This window comes from Pogona vitticeps, chromosome 6 (assembly GCF_051106095.1).
Source record: "Pogona vitticeps strain Pit_001003342236 chromosome 6, PviZW2.1, whole genome shotgun sequence".
Classification (NCBI taxonomy): Eukaryota; Metazoa; Chordata; class Lepidosauria; order Squamata; family Agamidae; genus Pogona; species Pogona vitticeps.
Genome location: NC_135788.1, coordinates 7,239,837 through 7,262,205, shown reverse-complemented (window position 1 = coordinate 7,262,205; position 22,369 = coordinate 7,239,837). Strand labels below are relative to the sequence as shown.

The 22,369-nt window shown below is 40.6% G+C and overlaps 1 protein-coding gene across 6 annotated transcripts in view; it reads left to right on the top strand.

Annotated features, from left to right (window-relative positions):
• The window catches only part of PRKAG2 (protein kinase AMP-activated non-catalytic subunit gamma 2), a 178,203-nt gene that overhangs the window by 73,544 nt on the left and 82,290 nt on the right, over window positions 1-22,369 (top strand). For 2 of the 6 annotated variants that reach the window (XM_078378502.1, XM_020779762.3), the window contains exon 1: window positions 2,272-3,410. The exons of the other annotated variants lie outside the window; for them this stretch is intronic. Coding sequence is in view for 1 of the 2 variants with exons in the window: in XM_020779762.3 (XP_020635421.2) it covers window positions 3,317-3,410 (94 nt within the window). In the remaining variant the exon portion in view is untranslated. Of the gene's footprint in view, window positions 1-2,271; window positions 3,411-22,369 lie in introns of those variants that run through there. 6 annotated transcript variants of the gene reach the window in all.

Sequence of the window (22,369 nt, the reverse complement as noted above, 5' to 3'; positions counted from 1 at the left end):
AGAGAGAGAGATAGTCAGAGATAGAGAATTATTACTAATAGACACCGGCTGAATTGAAAATATGTAAACAAGAAGTGATCTCATGTGGAACATACAGTGGTGCCTCGCTTAATGAGGATAATCTGTTCCAGCGAAATCGCTGTAGAGCGAAATCCTCATTAAGCGAAATAAAAAAGCCCTGAAATGCATTGAAAACCCTTCAGTGCATTCCAATGGGCTGAAAACTCACCGTCCAATGAAGATCCTCCATAGGGGCGGCCATTTTCGCTGCCTGTAAAGCAAGGAATCTGTCCTAAATCACAGCAGGGGAGCCATTTTGTGCACCCGATGGCCATTTTGAAACCCGACAATCAGCTGTTCTTAGATCGTCGTAATGCGAAAATCGGTTTCTGAGGGAGGGAACCAATCATTGTGAAGCAGTTTTTCCCATTTAAACCATTGTTTTGCAATCGCTTTTGCGATTGCAAAAACCTAATCGTCAAGCGTGGACCTGGGTTGAGGGAAACAAACAGGGACACAGGGTGTACCATCACAAGGGGCTTCTAACTTATGGCAACCCTATGAATCACTGACTCCAGTCCTGCTCGTGTCTTATAAAAGAACTGCGGTTTCTGTAATAAAGTCAATCCATTTTACTCCTCCTCTTCTCCTTCTGCCAGCCACTTTTCATAGCCTTGCCCTTCCGCTCAGTCTTGTCTTCCTGCGATATGCCGGAGGTAGGATAGCCTCAGTCTAGTTGTTCTCACTTCCACAGCCTTCTAATATTTAAACCCTCTAATTTTTAAAGCCTTTAGTATCTTTTAATGCTATTTCAGCTTACTAATTTGTATTTCCGGACATCTTCATCAGCAACAGCCTTTTCCATTTTTAAGCAGCATGTGTTCTGCAGCTGAATGCATTTTGATGTACGTATTGTATATATCTAAGTCTTAGGGAAGCCCCAGTCATCCCCTGTCAGCATTAGCTCCCAAAATCTTTAGTGTGAGAAGAACAGCATCCATCTGCCTGACACCAGCCTGCTGAAAGGATCACTCAGATAATTTATGTGGTTCTCTTTACTCAAAACAGTGCATATAAGTGTTTTTATTAATAACAAAAGTTCATATGACCATGCAGTGGCATGTCTTTGCAGGGGCGTGACTCATTCAGTATGCTGCATTAGTTATGCATATGCGTTGTTTCCTGTTTGATCACTGCCTTACGAGTTTGCTTTTAAAAGTTATGTAGTGCAGCAGATCTGGCTCTCCCTGTGATTTATCGCAGATCACCATGGATTTCTGGCTCCAAGCTGTTTAAGAACACACAAAAAAAGGGAAATTGCCTCCTTTCCCACCCTTAATTTTTTTTCTCCAAAAAATGAAGTAGCTTGAGGAATGGATTTTTGTATGGAAGAAATTGTGACCAGCGTTCAGAGATGGGAGAGTTCTCGCTTGCATTTTGGAACTGATTCCCAGCAAAGGTGGATTTGATTTGAGTTAAATCCCCCCCTTCAAATATGGATATTTTTTTTCACAATTTGAATTAAAAATGTTTTTAGAAACTTAAATCATGATTTAAATCCATTGGATTTTTTTAACAAATCATTTTTATCCACCCTGTCTCCCAGAATCCATCGCATCCATTGGTATCATTGTCCCCAAAAAGGACTTTTCCCTTTTCTGAAGCTATTACTCAGAAGTAGTTCCTGGGCCCAGAATTCCTTCATGCTAGAGCAGTGGTTCTTAACCTTTTTGAAAGAAACGCCCCCTTGAGCCATTGAGGAAGTTATCATCGCCCCCCTCCCCGCGGTGACGATATCTTATTTATTTATTTATTTATTTATTTATTTATTTATTTATTTATTTATTTATTTATTTATTTAAGACACTTAAATCCAATGACCCCTGAAAACAAAATTAAATTCCAAGAAAATGAAATGCCCTCAAAAAAGTAACATTTAATGATTTAGTTGCAAGTGAATTTTAAGACGCAAAAAGAAATATAAAAAGGGCATAAAAACAAATGCAGGAACTAAAAATTTCAAGACAAAAAGTCTGAAACTAAATTAAAATTGTAGGAAAATATATATTCATGCACACTGTAAAAAGGCTGCAGCCATCTTCACAGGTTTGGCTTGCTCCAGCGCCCCCCTACCGCCCCCCTTCTGCTCCAGCGCCCCCACGCCGCCCCTTTTCGTTCTACCGCCCCCCTGAAAAATGAAATCGCCCCCTGGGGGGCATTACCGCCCACGTTAAGAACCACTGTGCTAGAGTACACAGAGAATGGAGCACTCGAGTTGGTGGATGTTGTAAAAAATTAAGTGGCTTTAGTAAACTGGAAATCTGCTCATCCCAATAGATGGACTGATAAACTCCTTGATATTCAAGACATTTGTGGAAACATCCAGCTATTCATGTGCAAGTGCTTTTGCAGACATGTGAGGAGAGGCAGCAAAACATTCCTGGGGACTTGCCTTTTTCCCCATGCGAAGTTTCCAAGAACGGATCCACCTGCTTCTCATGAAGCTGGCAGGGTAATCATAGCTCGTGGCTGAGTCCTGCAAGGGGAGTTGGCAAGATGCAGGTTGTCAGCAAGCGACCTAAGAGACATGAATCAAAATAGTTGTGTGATGTCATAATGGGAGCGTGGCTCTGGCCAATGGGTGCCAAGAATTGTCTGCTCTGGGGTGGTTTCCTTTTACAGTCTTTTTTAAAGAGATATCACGCTGGACTGCACATGGCCATTACCTCCAAGGATCTCGTGCCCACTTTTTTTTTTTTTTTTTGCCTAGGCAGTGTTTTATTTAAAAAGAGGCAAACGCCGCATCGTTCGGTCACACAATCCTTTTGAACGTCTTGGTTAGAAAACAAGATTTTTGCTCAGCCCTGGGAAAAAGCCTCTGCTGCTCTGTTTCCCCCCCCCCCTTTTCTTTTTTTACTTCTTAAGTATTCCTGCTCTAAGCTGGACAGCAGCGTTCAGCTGCTCTGGATATCAGCGGATCCCAGCAGAGTATAGCTTGTTCCTTACTGTACATGAGGAGCGCTGTCATTCTCTTGAAGCAGCTTTCAATTTTGAAGGCAGAGAGAGATCTCTCTGGCCTGAGAAACTCTGGTTTGGAGGAGATTTTATTCCTTGCCTTTAGCAAAGTTGCTGCATCGCTTGTTGCACACTTTTGCCTTTTTGGATTTATTTACCTGTTTTTGCTCCGCTGCTCCCTGTGTCGACAACTTGAGCTGGCGTCTGTCCCCCTCGCCCTCCACTCCACCTGTGGAACGGATTCGCCCTCTGACACAAGGGCATGACGGACGGCTGCAGGTGTTTACACCTGGTGTAGCCCATGAAGCGGTTTGGCAGTCTCAGAGGAAGCAAGAAACGAAAGGAACAAGGCAGGAGCTCCGAGCGGCGTAAATCTGAACCCCATGGCCTTTTAGGTAGGCAACTTCTGCAAGGGTGCCTTTAAACCTGCACTGATTTTGGACATGGTGGGGAAGAGTCCCACAGATGGGTTTATTTTTAGGTTTGGTACTTTAAGTACTGTGGGTGGCCTATTAATGTGTAGGCAACATGTTCCCCCCCCCCGGCAAAAGTTTTATTTTGCAACCCTATATAAGTCTGCTCAGAACTTAGTCCTGCAGAGTTCCTTGAGCTTACCTTCAGATAAATCCAGGCACAAGAGTGCAGCCTTGTGGTGCTTTCTACATTAGAAGACTAAGGGGTGATAGGATAGCGTTTTTCAAATATTTGAAAGGCTGCCCTACAGAGGAGGGGCAGGATCTGTTCTTGATCATCTCAGCGTGCAGGACACGCAACAAGAGGCTCAAGTTAAAGGAAGCCAGATTTCGGTTGAATATCAAGAAAAAAACTTCCTGATTGTTAGAGCAGTACAACAGTGGAACCAGTTGCCTCTGGAGTTGGTGAGCACTCCAACACTGGAGGCATCCAAGAGAAAACCTAGATCATCACCTGGCAGATATGCTTTGATTGTATTCCTGCGTTGAGCAGGGAGTTGGACTTGATGGCCTTGTAGGTCCCGTCCAACTTCACTTTTCTATGATTCTGTGATTATTTCAAGGGCCATAAGAACAACTCCCTCTCAGAAAATGCATTTCTTGCCCCAAACTGCTTTTGTAACGTTTTTTGGATAAACTTCTCCCAGTCTGTTGGTTATTGGTTTCACCGAGTTATTGTAAATCAGTATCAGCTAAGATGCACCAGCAGGCAAAAGACAGGGAAGTTTTACAAGCATGTTTTTTTAAAATTGTTTCTGTATTTAATTTACAGAAAGCTAAGGCGTGTTAAAGGACACTCACCATACTGCTCAGTGGTTTAAATATTTGGTTGGGAGTTTGAATCCCAACGTTTGCCTCCTTAACTGGGGCTGGTGATCCACAGGGTCCCTTCCAGCTCTGGAATTCTAAGATCGTTATATTATTATTAAACCAGAGCTGTAGGAAAACACTGTGAGTTGTTTTAATGGGTCAGAATTTTGATGCTGGCAGATCTGGTTGAAAGCTTTTTTTCGTTTTGCAACAACAAGGCGTCTATTTTATATAATGGCTTCATTGCTAATATTCTTATAGATAACTACAGCAGAGGACAGAGAGTAGAGCATCACCGTAGCTGAAGTAGTGAAACTTATGCTCAGTTTAAACCACAATCTTGCTGTACTGATTTCTTCTTCTAAATTTCGAAGTGCTGTACAGAAATCGGTATGAAAGAGATGCTGCTCTTCCTAAGTCTCAGCCTTCTTCTAATTTTTTTTTTTTTTTTGGCTCAAGTCTCCATTAGGGTTGACGATGGAACCGAAGTATACAAAATCTTAACTATTTCAGTTTCTTCATTGTCAAGGCTAATGTTGTGTCGTTCTTCTGTAGTCACGATTTTTGTATTCTTAGCATTCGACCGCAGTCAGTTCAATAGCAAGTGGAAAAAAGAACTGTCAGCATAAAGAATCTTGGAGAAATTTAGTTACAAACACTAATGCTGACCCAAGCAGGTCTCATTCACACCATTTTGGAGCCTGTGCTCGTGGCACTTCCTTGGCGTATCCAGGCTGCTTTCTCCCTTTTTGCTGCTTTCCGAGGGTATGGGGCCAAGCTCATCTCAGCGTTGCTAACAGTCGCCAGCTGCGGTTATCGCAGCCCTGAATGTGTATAGAGTCTTCTGCTTCATGCAACTGTGACTGCGGCACCAATCCGGGAGCACAAGTTGACAGAGAGCCAATTCCAAGTTCTTACTCTTGCAGAGATAATCTTCAAAGCATGCATGATGAAATCTCAGAAGCCTGACGGAGGAATGAGAAGGTCTCCCAGCACTTAGAAGGCCAGACCAATTGAGGCACAGTAAAGATGGGGAAAACATGGCTTGCAAGTATCTGCCCTTTTCCCCCTGGTATAGCATTTAGATCTGTTTTTTTAACAAACTATATACACAGTTCCTTAAAATTACAGTGAAGTCAGCTAAGCAATAACATTTGGTACTAAGAGCAGAATTCAGCATTCTGAGTTTTCATTTCAGCACAAACAACACTTTTTTTGCTCTGTATGTAGTTGTAAAGATGGGTATTAACATGCAGTATAGTGTTTAGAATGTCAAGGAATTACTTGGGGAGATCCAAGTCTGAATGCTCTCTTGGCCTAATCCGCCTAACAAGGTTGTTGTGAGAATCACATTAGTTGGATGAGAACGAGGTACATCACCGTGAGCTCTACGCAGAAAGAACAAGAGTAAAAGATAGTAATAAGTATGTGGGCAATGCCTGGATTGGACTCCGAAGCCAATGGAAAACATTAGGTTTTCTGGTGAGTTGACATGAACTTCAGTCTGTGTCCATTGCCCCATGAACTACAAAGGTGCTGATTGAATCCGAGCAGTGGTTCTCAGCCTTGAGTAATGCAGGGGTTCTTGGACTGCGCTTCCCAGAAGCCTTCACCACCAGCTGTGCTGCCCGGGGTTTCTGGGAGTTGCAGTCCAAGAACACCTGGGTTACCCAAAGTTGGAAACCACTGAATTAGAGGAGCATTTGCTTTATTATACAGCTTTCAAAACCTGATATTTGATTTAATTCAGGGTGGATCAAAAAATCAATGATCAAATCATCAAAAAAAAAAAACACCCAGTTTTTAAAATTTAAATTCTGATTTAAACCAAGTCCACCCTGATTTAATGTAAAACAAGGATTTCTGGTTGTATCTCATTCATTTATTGTTGCATTTTTTAAAAAAATTAAAAGGAAAATTATTTTGCTGATGCGCAAAGAGAATAAAAATGCCTTTTGCAGGGACTGGTAAATCGAAAATTTTCTTCTTAGTGTTTGTGATTCGGACCTGTGGGGTTTAACTGAACCTGTGCAGAATGTTCCAGCTGCCACATTTAAGTTTTGGCCAGAACTCCATCCACATTGCTGTGCATGAATGTGCCTTTCACTCCAATTCCTCCCATTTGTTCTTGTCTATGAGGCAAGTCAATTTCAGAACGATGGTTGTAGTTTTTTTGGGCTGGCCGTGTTCTGAAGGTTTTTCTTCCTAACATTTCACCAGTCTCTGTGGCCGGCATCTTTAGAGGACAGGAGTCAGAACTCTGTCTGTATTCTGGTGCAGTTTGTGGGATAGTTGAGTATAGCTGTGGGATCAGCTTTTGTCCTTTTGAGGAGATTGGGTGATTATGGTGATCAGGGTGTTTTTTTGTTGTGGATGTATTGTTGTGCTAAGGGTGTTGTTAGCTAGTCTTTTGTGTGCAATAATTTCAGAACTTTTCTTCTCAACATTTTCAAAATGGACAAGTATTTTATCTTTTGGACCATTTTCCATGCTTGTTAAAGACAGAGGTGCATGCACTTCCTCAGTTGACAGCAGTTTCAGTAAATGTGCACCAGTAGCCAATCCATGCTGATTAATCTCTTCCTGTAGATAACTTTGGGACCTGGAGGTGGGGGAGGGGAGGCTCTTGAGCACCTGCTTGCCACTGATGGGCTGCAAAGCTGAATGTGCAAACATTTTTCCAGTTCCCAGCCTTTGCTTCTACACTGATCACAGGTTCTCCTTTTCTCCTTCCCTTGCCACTTCTCTGAAGCTCAAATGTGTGCTGTTTGAATGTCAGGAGTATTTGTAGAATGGCAAAATGCCTGCCTAATCTTTAGCTAGAAATACGGTACAGGAGAAGAGCTTGGCAGAGACCCTGGACTGCCAGAAAGACAAACTAGTGGGTCATGGAGCAAATCCAGTCTGAACTATCTCTGGAGGCAAAGCGCTTGAAACAGAGACTGTCCTGCTTTGGGCACATTTTCTGTGGAAAAGACAGTAATGTTGGGAAAGGTGGAAGGCAGCAGGAACAGAGGAAGACCAAACAGGAGATGGACTGAGTCCCTAAAGGAAGCCACAGGCTTGACATTTGCAAGAGCCGAGCAGGTCTGGACGTTCTGGAGATAGCTCATTCATAGGGTTGCCATAAGTTGGAGGCAACGTGATGGCACATTACAGCAGCAGCAGGGTGGATCAAACAACAACAGCAATCTTCAGCCCCAGTGTAGGTTATTAGCTCCGGGCAAGAACCATAACCCTCCGATTCAGTTACCTGGCTGGGAATGGAGTGATTGGAAGATCTGGCCCAGCTCCCCCATCTCACCCCATGCTTAAATTCTGTGGCAATTCACTGTATGAAAAGCAGGCAGTTGACATTCAGCTCTCCTCAAGTTTGGAATAGTTTCAGATGACCTGGTCATGAAAGGACTTTATCTAACAGTACAAGCTGGGCTGGCAGAATTACTTGTTAAAGGGCTACGGAGATTTCATGGACTTTTAGCTTCTGCTTGAAAAATGTGTCCATCATAGTAGGATGACCAGATGTAAATAAGCTTTTGCATCTTGTGTGGTGGGGAAATGTTAGCAGTTCGAGTTCAACAAGAGCTTGATATAATTATTAAAGGCAAAGGAGCTCTGCCCTCTGTTGCAACTGGATAATAATGAAGAATATTTACATGCCATCAAATCAATTCCAACTTATGCTGACATTCCTAGGTTTTTTAAAGGAGATAACTACTAAAAAGTGCTTTGCCAGTCCCTGCTTCTGGTGGTGCCCTGAGATACTGCAACTTGCCCAAGGCCCCATAGGTGACTGGACACTTAACCTTATCACCCACAGAAGCTCCACATGATGTCAACTGGATCTTCTCCTGGGAAGCACAGTGGGGATTCAAATTCCTGGCTCCAGCCAGGTGTTCCAACCCATCGGTCTGATTACCCTGTGTATGTATTCAACATGCAAAAATGTTACAAATCTTGTTCTCTACAGAAAGGTGGTGAAATCTATAAAGCTGTTATGTTGTATACATTACACATCCAACCAATGCAGATGTTGCGCCATGTTGTACTGTATCATAGATACCAAGTGGCATGTCATAAATAATGAAATCAGAAAGGTGTGAGCCAAATAATGTGTGCCTGCAAAAGGAGTTTGCATAGATTTTGCATCACTTTTTGACTTTGGTTTGATTCGGAAAGGGCAAAGAGGTTTTTCTAGCTTGAGAAAAAGGTCATAGACATGTAAGCATTTTGATTCCTAGCTAGGTTGTGGACACTATCGTCTCACAGAGTTGCTTGGAAGTGTGAAGACCTTTACTCCACTTACAGGTCCAAGATGGAAGACTTCACTCACTGGTGGCTTGTTTGTTGGTTGTTCGTGGTTTCAGCTTCCGTGCTGTCAAAGGATTTCTGGTTTGCTTTCAGAGCACAATGATTTAGTAACATATATAAATGATGCATGGTACAGTATACCATGTTTCATGTTGTGTTACCGTGTTTCCCTGAAAATAAGACAGGGTCTTATATTAATTCTTGCTCCAAAAAATGCAGTAGGGCTTTTTTTCAGGGGATGTTTTATTTTTTTAATGTACAACAATCTACATTTATTCAAATACAGTCATGTCATCTTCTGGTTGCTGCACAGTGGTGGAAGGCAGGGGTTCACTTAACTGGGGCTTATTTTTGGAGTAGGGCTTATATTACGAGCATCCTGAAAAATCCTACTAGGGCTTATTTTCAGGTTAGGTCTTATATTTGGGGAAACAGGGTATATATGCATTTGAAGGAGAGCATACATAGTTTGATGGCAGAGCATGTGCTTGGCATGTCTAATCTCTTCCCATTACAATAGCTGGAAGTATCTTTTATAAACTTGGGAGTGTAGGAGAACTCACGTTCCTCTCCTTGAACCTTCTGAGAAAAAGCAGCTCTTAGGTAGAAGGTGATATAAAAGATTCTCTGCTGGAGATTCCAAAGAGACAGTGACCACAAGTAATGTCCTAGATGGACAAATGGCCTTATTGACCTGGATTATGTTGGTGTTCTTCCCATTCATTTGGTTACTATTCCAGCATGGTTTAAATGGCAGTCCAGGTGCAACGAACACACACACCCCACTCCTGTAAAGGCAATCGACCAAGTGGTTTTCTTGGTTGCCCAACGCTCCATTGCCCGATGGATTGTGTGATCCGTCGTACAATCAAGGGACGCCCCTCAGGCAACAGATGGGCAGCAAAATAATCTAGCACTGCTTAGCACAATTGCCCTTACATGGCTGTGTAACACAACAGGATTTTGGCCAAAGAGTTTAAGAAGAAAGTAGGGCCAGCTGTCTGGAACATTATCTAGCCTGGTTAGGATGGTGAGAAAAGTAGGCATCTTTATACCATTCTTCAATTTGTAATTCAGTCTTTAATTTCCACTGTCTAGCAATAATCAATCTAGCTGCTGTTATTAGATTAGTTATCAATTCTTTAATCATTTTGTCATATTCCACATTCTCATATATTGATAACAAAGCAATCTCAGCCTTACATTCTATATCTTTTCCACAGATACAACTTAATTCTTTAAAAATTTGTCTCCAAAAACTTTGTACCTTTTCACATTCCCACCACATATGAAAGTATGTACCAACTTCTTTCTCACATTTCCAACAGACATTCGGATGACTGGTGTTGATTTTGTTTAATTTTACCGGTGTTAAATACCATCTTAAACTAAGTTTAAAAAAATTTTCCTTTATTCTTACTGACATCAGTCTTAAAATCCTCATTTTCCATATCCTCCTCCATTCTTCTTCATTTATTCTTTTCCCAATATCTTGTTCCCACACCATTTTCAATCCTTCTTTCTCACTTTCTTCTTCCTCTAAATTAAAAAGTGAATAAATTTTACTTACTGTACCTTTTACTGAGTCAGTCATCTGAATGTCCTCATATGAAAGTAAAAATTGTTCAAATTTTGTGTGCTCTCTACCTTTATTATATTTATTTGCCCATTCCTTAGTCCATCTTTCCAGTTGTGCATAGTTCAACCATGAAATAGTCTTGTTTTGAAATACTTGTTTCATTTGATCTATCGATCTCATTTTATACAGCCAATCTTTCAGTCTAATCACTTTTTCTTCTTTAAATAGATCCATATACACCTTCATATTGGTAGGAAAATCTTCTATTTCTGTCACTAATCTAAATGGAGAGTATGATGAACATAAATTCTTTTTATACTTATACCATATATTTAACAGTGTCTTTAAAAAGGGATTATTAACTTGACTTATTTTATCTTTCTTACCTTTAACAAATAAATATTTTTCTATATTTCCTTGTAGTTCTGATGATTCTATTTCCCACCAAATTAACCTTTCCGGATTATATATAATTTCACCAATAAACCTCAGTTGGTTAGCTAAATAATAGTTTCTTATATTTGGCAAACCTATACCACCTTTTTTTGTTGATTTATACCAATACTTTTTATTTATTCTAGATTTCTTCCCTTCATTACAATATTTGTTAACTATTCCTTGCCAATATTTCAACTCATCCTCTGTTAACTGCATTGGTAACATTCTGAATAGAAAATTAATTTTTGGTAAAATTTTCATTTTTACCAATGCAATCTTTCCAAACCAAGATAATTTGAACTTATCATATTCTTGTAGTTTCTTATTAATTACTTCCTTTAGTTTGTTATAATTATAATCCTTTATCTTTTGAATATTTTTCGCTAAATCTATTCCTAAGTATTTAATTGTTTTACATATTTTAAAATCATGTTTTTCAGTAAACTTTTCTTGTTCTATTCTACTATAATTAAACAACATTAAGTCAGATTTTTGCCAGTTTATATTTAATCCGGTTATTTTTCCAAATTTTTCTAAGTGTGTTTTAATTTTATCTATACATTCTAACGGGTTTTTCACTGTCAATAAAGAATCATCCGCAAATAAATTAATCTTTGTCTTCTTTTCTCCTATACCTTCAATTAAATCGTCGTTCCTAATTACATTTGCTAACATTTCAATAACCAGGCAAAACAGAACTGGAGAGAGAGGACAACCTTGCCTAGTACCTCGGCCAAGAGCTATTTGATCTGTCATCCCATCATTAACTATTGCTACAGAGGTATTCTCTAAATATAATTGATCTATTATCCCCCTAAACTTTTTTCCAAAACCCCAACCCTTTAACAAAGTCTTTAATGTTGGCCATTCCACACAGTCAAATGCTTTAAATATATCTAATGATAAAATGCCTGCCTTCAGTTTATTTTTTTCTATATTGTGTATAATATTCAAAACCCTCCTTGTTAAGTTTTCCATTTGCCTACCTTTCAAGAAACCATTCTGATCCTCTTTGATATATTTTATAATAAATTTATTAATTCTATTTGCAAGTATTGCTGTAAATATCTTTGCATCCTGATTTAGTAAAGAAATAGGCCTATATGAACTTGGGTCTGTTAGATCTTTATTAGGTTTTGGGATAAGAGTTATCAATGAATGTTTCCATGAATCTGGTATCCTCTCTCCTTCCAAGATTTCATTATAAAGCACTTTTAATTTAGGGATCAATATTGATTTAAAGGTTTTATAGTATTCCGGACCTAGTCCATCAAAACCTGGGGTTTTACCATATTTTAGTTTATTAATTATCTCTATAATCTCTTCCTCTTTTATTTCTTTATCTAAGTCTTTTTTATCGTTCTCTGATATTTCACTCTTAACGTTTTCTTTAATATAAGTTTCTATATCTTCTTTTGCTGCGCTATTACTTTTATATAAATTTTGATAAAAATCTTGTATAATCTTTAATTTTTCTTTCATTAAACTGCAATTTTTTCCTGTTTTATCTTTAATCACACCAATGTTGTTTTTTGTTCTTTTGGTATGAACCATTCTAGCTAAAAGTTTTGAATTTTTATTACTATGTTCAAAAAAATTCCTTTTAGTGTATATCAGATCCCTCTGTACTTTTTCTAGTTCTAAGCTTTCCAATTCCTTTCTTTTAGCTTGTATCTCTAATAATTTTTTATTGTCTCTATCTATAAAATATTTAGTTTCTAAATCCTTTAACGATTCTTCAATCCTTTTTACATTTCCTTCTCTCAGTCTTTTTAATCTACAAGATTCTCTTATAGCAATTCCTCTCATAACAGCTTTCATGGTGTCCCATAACACACCTATTTTATTCCCACCCGCTTCATTAAATGACCATATTTCCAACCATTCTTTCTTGACTTTGTCTATCACCTCTGTATGTTGAAGAATATTGGAGTCTATCCTCCATCTCCTAGCTTCTCTATAATCTTTCTTCACTTTTATTTCCATCACCATCAATGCATGGTCTGTTATCTTTATCACATTAATATTTGTGTCTACTACTTTTGAAATTAAATTTTGTGATATAAACATAAAATCTATTCTAGAGTAGCTTTTATGTACCGCAGAATAATATGTAAACCTCCTTTCATCTCCCTTCAATTCTCTCCATATATCTTTCAAATCGGTAGTATTTATTATCTTACTTAGGGGGGTATCCCTTTTATGCAATTCATCTTTTTTATGTGTAGATTTATCTTTCAACTTATCTAAGACCATGTTGAAATCTCCTGCCATAATCACATATCCTTTCCTAACTTTTTCCATTTCTTTAATAACATGTTTGTAAAATTCTCCTTGGTTCATATTTGGTGCATACACATTTACTAATGTGTATTCTTCTTCCCCCATTTGCCCTTGGATTATCAAATATCTACCATTACTATCTTTTATTACTTCTTTTACTATAAATTCACAATGTTTAGATATTAATATTGCTACCCCTCTAGATTTGGATGTCCCAAAGGTTTTTTCATATATATGTATATTTTGCAATTTCAATTCATTGACTCCATCCTTTAATTGATGTGTCTCTTGTAGATAGATAATGTCAACTCTACTTTTTTTTAATAATAATTCTATTTTCCTTCTCTTTAATACAGCTCCTAGGCCTTTCACATTTAAAGTGGCTACTCTTATGTTTTTCCCCATGTCTGTTCAATCTTTTGCTTCTTAGTTGGTCCCTTTGTGCAATTCCCAAAACATAAACAAAAACAACTAAAAAAATTAAATTCACCTCTTTCTAATTCTCTATCCCTACCCTTCCTCCCTACATATAAACATTTTTCCTCCCTCCAGCTTCCCCGCGTCTCACTAATGTTGAACACGCGATCTGGGAGGGGGGGAGACGCCACTCCCACCAGTCTGGACCCCAGCCGAACCTCCACCTCCCCTTCACCCCACATCATATATTTATTCACATGTATATATCCAAATGCCTTCCTTTTTTTATTTGTTCAATCCCATCTTAATCGGACAATCCAGAGCAATAACAAAACAAAACAAACCAATAACAATAACCAAAACTTCCCCCCCTTTCTCTTTTTTTTTCCTCCTTCCCCCCCCCTTGACCCATATATGTGTGCACATACTTGTAAAACACATGCTTATAATTAGAAAAAGGGAAGAAAGAAAGAAAAAAAAAACCCAAAACAAACACACAAGTTCTTTGTTTATTAAAAAAAAAAATAAATAAAAAGGAAGAGAAATTAAACAAACAAGCAAAGTATGGTATAAAGAATGGTATAAAGAAATATGGAATATAGCATTAAATGATAAATTAACTTGTAATTTAAAGATGAAGAAAGGAGAGTTGAAAAAGAATAATTTTTATGTAATATGGGGTAAATTTTTGGAATATGTGTTAATAAGGGGAAAAGGGAGAGCTCCAAATCAAGAATCTATGCAGTTCTGGAGAGGAGGACAATAGAAGAAGAAGAATGAGAAGAAGAAGAAGAAGAAGAAAAAGAAGAATATGGCAAGAGGTCCCGTATATGGTGGTGGGGAACACTGTTATTGTGTTGTAAGCGTATATGTTTTATGTATATGATTTTTTTTTGTTATAGTTAATAATAATAATAATAAAAAAAAAAGATGCAAAGATGTGTCTATGAGAAGAAATACGTAGGAATTTTTTTCATGCACGTTTTTTAAAATAGGATTTTGCCATTGATATGGAGATGGGGTGGGAAAAATTTCAATGGCAGAAAGTGAGTGTAAAGAAACGTGATAGATTTGCCTATTCAAAGGGCACCTTTGTTGTGTGTAAGCAGAAGACACCCTGTTTGCATTAATCCTCCATTTTTTAAAACTATAGTGGAATCCATGGCATTATTTTCCCCTTGCTTCCCCTGCGGAGCTGCATAGAGAAAACGGGAAGGCTTGTGGGTTCAGGAAATGAATTTTTGCTGTGCTGGAATTCGCAGTGCTCACATTCATCCAGCCAGCCAAAAATGATCCTTCCCATTCTTGCATTTCCCCAAAAGTGAAAGAGGAGAAAGATCAAATATTCAAGCATAGAAGAATAGGGATATGAACCTGCAAGCCATTGGTTTCATACTACAATGTACACAGGGAGCTCGCAGCCTGTGGTTGTCCTACTATAGGATGGGATCACATATGATGGGGAGTGTCAGACGTACAGTAATAAAGATCTGTGCCTTGGCCATCAAAACCCATTTTGCCTTGACCCTGGTCAAATAATTCAGCAGAATAGAAGGTTAGACAGAGAGCAACTTCTAAGATCTACAAGGATTTCAAATTTGAGAAATTCCTGCGATAAAAAAAGAGAACAGGGTTGCTATTCTTGAGTAGTCACTTAGAAGAGGGCATGTTGGCAGGTAGAGCTTTTGATCACAGATCCAGACACCGCAAGTGTCCTTCTTCACACAACTATTAAAAGCATGCTCTCCCGTTTTTCAGCAGATCAGCCTAAACAAAGTGCTAGCATCTGGTAGGCGTTCTGTTCAGGAGGACTGCTTTTTTTAAACTATTATTTTTTAACACAAGGGAGGCTTCATTCATCTCTAGGAAAAGTTGGAGAGAGAAAAAGAGAGAGAGAGAGATTTGTAGCAAGGAAAAAGAGAAGAGGCTGGTGGAGAAGATGTCCTTCCAACTCGACCGTTTTATTGGATCCAGGGAGACAACGGGCAGAGTTTAGGACCCAGAGAGTAAAACTCAATGGGTGCAGGAACCCAACAGGAAAAAAAGGGCAAAACCTATTAAAAATATAGGGATGAAGGGGGGGGGTTTAAGGTTTTGCTTCAGTGAAGACTTCTTGAGGACTGCGCCCAGCTATACCATCAGTTTCTCTGCATGTCAGCATCACATCCAGAATAAGAAACTGCTGTGTGGCAGTGTGTGAACTGGAAATAGAGATGAGATAATCACCCGGAGCTGTTGGAGATAATGTAAAGGCTGCATAGCTTTCCCTCCTATTCCATGGGCGCTGCTGATTTTAGCCTGGAATGTTCCTAAAGCAATTTCATGACCATTGTAAAGGATGATTCCTTAAGCTGCTAGGATCTGTAGTTCTAAGATTATTATTATGCAGAACGTGTGACCGAAACACAGAAATGTGAACCGTAGCTGTATATATGGATTTAATCAATATATATATATATATTTTTGTTGATATATGCTGTCAAGTCAACTCTGACGTGTGACTTTGTTAATGAGTGAACTCTGTCTTGGACAGGACTGGTCAAATGGGAATTGGGTTTAGTAAACTAGGACTTAACAAGGGTGGATTTATTACTCGAGGATCTACTAGCAGGTATAATGAGCCCATTGTCTCTTGAAGACCTTTGGCTACTCATCAGAGAGCAGCGTTTACAAAGAATGCTAATTAATTTTATAGTCTAGTCTGTGTTTTTCAGTATACAAAGAACTCTTTTGAATGCAGCCAAAATGGCTTTGTCTCAGATAAGCAGGGGCAGTTATTTATGTTATTATACCCTGCCTGATGCTATGTTTGATGAGGCTTTTGAAAAAATAAAAATAAACAAGCTACACAATACAAATGCCTGGGACCTTGAATTGCTGCCCCCAATCAGAAAGCTTAATTACTGTTTTGTGACATCACAGTTTGCCTTAATGAAAGTGTTGCTCTGTTGTAGACTTTGAATTTCTTCCCTATGCTCCAATAGGACATCCTAGGCGTTGTTTCTTTTCTGTTGGGGTTTGTGTGTAAGTCTTAGAGAGAATATTGAAGTCAATGGTCCAAGGCTGAGATCCTGAAACCGAAGGAACTTGCATTGTTTTTGACAGAGTAGCAGTAGTATACACCAGGGGGTGATAACCAAAAGATCTTCCCTGAGATGATGAAGATGCCAAGCACCAGAGTAGTGTTGATAGCAAATGTTGTATTATTTACAGAATATACAGGTATATTTACAGCTAAGTCTTTGTTCTCAGTTCCAAAGTAATGCACAATAGTTTCCACAGAGTTTAGTGCATATATCAGAGTCAACGTCCAGTAAATAAGTTCAGTAGTCATATACCATACATTCCATCCAAGTAGCCAGAGTTCCTCTTCAATTCCAAGCATGTAGACACAGCTTCCTCCAGGATTCTCCAGCACAGGAACAAGACGACTCTTCTCCACAAATACACCAACCAGCATCATCCACAACAACCCACAGATTGTGTATGCTAGGTCTGCTAGTTTTATCCCATGGATGACCAATCCTAGGGTTACATTCGCAGCTGTCCCAATCACCTCAGCTGTATACTTTCAAGCTTTGCTTCTCTTTATAGTACTGATCCTGACAATTACTTATTGTCATGTACAAAATTTAACAATTCTATCAGGTTTAGCCCAAACCTGTCAGTTTTAGTACTAAAAGAAGGAGCGTCCAGGGAGACCTTGGCAAGTCCTTGCTACCAAGTCCGAGTTTGAGTTTTTCGTACCAAGTCCAGAGCCCCAAATCCCAAGTCCCCATTAAAAACAAGCCTTTTCCCCCAGAAAAAAGAGAGGGGTGGGTGGGTTCCGAGTTGAATCCAAGTCATTGAAAAAGAACAAAAAACAAAACCAGTCAAGTCTGAGTTGAGTCACTGGTTTGACTTAAGTCCAACCTGACAGCGAATCCCACATCTCATGTCCCCATTCATGGTCTGATGCCACTGAGTAATGCTACTCAGCCTGACTCCGTGAATTTATTTTCCCTTTAATCTAGTGTACCACTTAAAAAATTTCCTCCAGTTTTCCTGATTGAAGACCACCACCACCCTTTTCCTTATGTTTCATTTCCCAGCTCCAAAAGGATTTATATGTTCCAGGTAGGGCTCAAGATAAGAACTAAAGTACGAGGAGATGCTATGTTCTCAAAAATGGAAGGAGAGGGTTTTTACTGCCTTCAACTCAATTGATTTGGATACGTCTTACACTTTGTGCAACATTTAGAGAGGCTAATGTGATTATGTCTCTGAACATCTTTACCTTCCAAAGCTTTGATGGTTATAAGCTAGAGACTTTGGCAAGCAGTGACATTATGTTCTTTCCACCTCTCTCCTTGTTTAACAAACTGCCTGCTGAAGAGTTCTGGAAGTCTTAGTAACATCCTCCCTTGTTTTTGACATGTTCGCTGGTACTAATAAAGGTATTGCCTCACTGTTATTAATTTTGGATGTTTTCCTAAACTTTGGAAAATATGGCTCCCTAAAGCTTTTTCTGCATGTACCACCATCTGCAGTGCTGCTGTAGAAGGATCAACTGTATGATTCAGTCTGTTATTTTCATCAGACCAAAGTTCATTCAGTACTGCTTGATGTTACTGGAAGATGTAGGAGCAAGTCAGAGCTTCCTAAGAAAATACAGTGCATTGAAAGAGCATTGAATGACACCCTAGCAAGCATTTCTTGCTACCTTCAGGCATTTATCAAAGCAGATGTAACTGCTGAAAATTCCAAAAGAGGATATTATCCTAGCAGTATTCAGCTGTACCTGACGATTGGAGAAGTTTCTTTTTTTGTACTGCAGTTCTGAGAATATTCAAGCCAGTAGTCATGCTTGCTGGATATTCTACAACTTACAGAAAAAGAGATTTTCCTGTCTCTGACGGTGCATCCAGCATGGCTTCCTTACCATTGATGGTGTAACTCTTACAAGCCCCACCAATAATTTCTCATAACTCCTGACATATATGTATACACTCTTGAAAAGCATTATGATTATGGTCAGAAAATGGCTCAATTTATTATGGCGTCCAGCAGTAAAAGATGGCCAGCCTTGATTATGTGTCAGTGTAGCTGGTACACCTGCTAGTACTCTTCAACGGGCCTCAGAATTTGATCCAAATTTGGATATCAGATAGAGATGGACACAAAGTGCAGTTCAGCAGTTCAGCCATGTGTGGTGCCGCACCTGCACCATGTGTTATGTGGGCACCACACACTCTCCTTTCCCACTTCATCTGCACGCTTGTCAATTTGCTGGGCAATGTACACTACCCTTCGTGCCTCCCCAGTGTGACTGCCCACTCACAGATCACAGTGAGTTCTTCTCTCCTCTGCCTCCTCCAACAGGTGCCCAAAGACCATGCTGCAGGGCTTCCCTGCCCTGCCTCCTTGTCTGAGAGGGCAGCTGCTGTAGAAGGTGGAGGAGGGAAGTGTACCCTGCGATCCATGAGCAGGAAGCTGGGGAGGCAGGGAGGGAAATGTGCATCACTCATGGAATGGGTGAGCATGCAGAGGAGGCAGGAAAGGGGAGTGCACAGTGGCCGCATAACACCTGTGCAGGCATGATGCCAAACCTGGCCAAACTGCAATTTGTGTCCATCTCTAAAATCAGGCAACACCAAGGCTAGATAGAGTCTGAGTAGAGATGGGCATGAACCTCATTTCAGAGGTTTGTGCTGGTTCATATGCGTGGCACCACAGGCGTTGCACCTCCCCCGTCTTCCCGGCTCAATCCCCCACTCGCCAGCTGGTGTATGTGCCTCTCTTCCTCCTCTTTGGCTGTTCTTGGCTGATTGCCCACTCAGACCAGAAGGCAGGACAGGCAAACCTGTGCCCAATGCCAGGGACTGGTTGAGCAATGAAAAAGGGGGAGGAGGGGAGCATGCTCCGACTGGTGAATGGGCCATTGGCCGGGGAGGTGGGGGAAGGGGACACATGATCATGCCTTAGTTCTGAGATTTAAGTCAAGGCAGCCCAAGGTCCTGATTGGTAGCATTCGACCTCTGATCTAGGTATCGGTGAAAGGTGAATCCAACTGCTGCATCAAAAGACAGTCCAGGGTGTCTGATAAAAGTTGGGTAGCCATGACTGAAACACCTTCCCAATTTTTTAGACATTCATGCATCTCTTTCTCCACACTAAATTTCTTACCCCCTATGAAGAGTTCTACTCTGAACTAAATTTCTTACCTCCTATGAAGAGTTCTATACTCTAAAACTCTTCATAGGTGGTAAGAAATTTAGTGTGGAGAAAGAGATGCATGAATGTCTAAAGAAACTGAGAAGGTGTTTCAGTCATGAATCTAGAGGACTCAAAAGCTTGCACCCAACTATGGAATTGCCATTGATCCTACTGGACACCTACTGCCTATGTGGGGGTTTGGGGTTTTGTTTTGGCTGGTCTGACATGCTAACCTCTAAGCAGGAAGGCATCCTATACAGTATGGCCCTATAGCAGTAGAAGGGAATCATTTTGCAGAATGATGTAAAGGACCATGGGTAAAGCCATCAGTTGTGGTTACAGAAGGGCACATTCTAATAAATATGCATATATCCTGCTATGACCACTAGGCATGAGATGAGGAGGGCTTGATGCATCTAGTGAAGTGGGTAAACCTCGTTAGTCTTCAAGATGTGCAAAAAAAAAAAATCATTATTGGCTTTACTGCAACAGATTAGCACAGCTTCTCCCCTCTGCCCAAGGAGGTCCTGTTGTTGTTGCTGCTGCTGCTGCTGCTGCTGCTGTTGCTGTTGTTGTTGTTGTTGTTGTAGCCACAACAGTGTTATGTGGCTACAAAAACGGCAAATGTTACTTTAGGCTGCATTTATAGACATATAGTCTCCAAATCCCGCAAGATGCTAGTTCACTTCTGTTTGGCATTGTTTAGGTCTTATCCTGTGTCCAGTTCTGGACACTGCACTATAAGAAGGATGCAGACAAACTGGAATGAGTTCAGAAAAGGGCAACAAGGAGGATCAGAGGGCTGGAAACCAAGCCCTATAAGGAGGAAAGACTGAAAGAACTGGGCATGTTTAGCCTTGAGAAAAGAAGACTGAGAGGAAATGTGATAGAATTTTTCGAATATTTAAAGGCTGTCATACAGAGGAGGGACAGGATCTGTTCTAGATCATCCCTGAGTGCAGGACACCCAGCAATGGGCTCAAGTTACAGGAGGCCAGATTTTGGTTGAATATGAGGAGAAACGTCCTAACTGTGAGAGCAGTACGGCAGTGGAACCATTTTCCTTGAGAGGTGGTGAGGACTCCAACACTGGAGGCATTCAAGAGAGATTTAGATAGCTACCTGGCAGATATCCTTTGATTTGTACTTGAGCACTGAGCCAGGGATTGGACTCGATGGCTCCTTCCAAATCCATGATTCTGTGAATCTGCCATTTACTGGTAAAGTTTTAGAGAACACACATTTTTTTTGTGCTCACACTTCTGCATATATCCTTAAAATACCTTAGGTAGTATGTGTGGCAACGTAATGCATGAATCCCCACTTGCACATCTTGTTAACGTTAAGCTAGAGGAAACAGATCTCCCCATATCAAAGCGACGGACTTATTTCAGTGGTCCTGCCGTTCCTGTTGGGTTTTGGCAAAGCCCCGATAGCTTGGGATGTCTCTGAGGGCCTGGAGGCAAAGCTTCTCTCCGGGGAAGCTCAGCAAAAACGCTTTGTACTTTCTGTGAGGGGAGCACCTTCTGGATCCGTGCAGGAACACGGGAGAGATTGAGCTGCTAATCTCCTAATTGCCAGGGGTGAGAGCCAAGCCGTGTGACAACATCACCAAACTCTGTTTGGAATGCCAAGCCTTGTGGAATGGCTGGGCCGGATCGGGTGAGGAAGGCATGAGAGAGCCAGGCCACAGATACTGTCCAGAAAAAAAAAGATGATTAATGCCACAGATCACACTTGAAGAGCCAGGGGCTGACAATCTTGGTAAGAGGTCCCCCCCCAGCCCATGTGTTGGGTTTTTATTCCCTTCCCTTCTACCCCATCCCAGGATTCATGTTTTGAAGAGCCTGCTTCAGGGATAGATACCAAACGGAGTGACAGTGGACCTTTTAAACCAAGTTGCATCTTGGCTGTGGGCAAACAAAATGGTAGGTGGAACCAGAGACACCGTGTCCGACTCTTCGTGACCCCATGGACCAGAGCACGCCAGGCCCTCCTGTCTTCCACTGCCTCCCAGAGTTGGGTCAAATTCATCTTGGTCGCTTCGATGACCCTGTCCAACCATCTCGTCCTCTGTTGTCCCTTTCTCCTCTTGCCTTCACACTCTCCCAACATCAGGGTTTTTTCCAAGGAGTCTTCTCTTCTTATGAGATGGCCAAAGTATTAGAGCCTCAACTTCAGGATCTGTCCTTCCAGTGAGCACTCAGGGTTGATTTCCTTTAGGATGGATAAGTTTGTTCTCCTTGCAGTCCAGGGGACTCTCAAGAGCCTCCTCCAACACCATAATTCAAAAGCATCAATTCTTTGGCGGTCAGCTTTCTTTATGGCTCCTTAGCATCTCTCTATTGGACCAGGATGCCAGATAGCACAGCCCTACAGAAACCTTCTTCTCCACTCCTCTAACAAACCAGAATGAAGAGGGTGATGCTGGGGATGTCGTAAACCACAGTTATGGGGAACCATTTCTAGGACCAGACAGCTTGCTTATTTTATTTATTTTATTTTATTTGTACTCTTGCATTGACTAGGGGGTTGGATTCGATGGCCTTATTGTGCCCCTTCCAACTTCAGGATTCTATGATTCCGTGATTTATTTATTTATTCAACTTTTATACCACTCATCTGGCTGCAAGACCACTCTGGGCGGTTCACAACATAAACCACCCAGCAGGCTTATTTCCTGGCGAGAAAAATCCCAGGTCTTCAGGCTTACTGGCTCTTCAAAATTCAGTATTTGTCAGAATGTGTGCTTTTGCTTTAAGCCCTGTGAACAGCTAGCAGCCGACTCTCTATACCCAAAGCTTGGAAACAGGCGGCTTGGAATTCAGAGTGTTTCCCACCTCCGTGT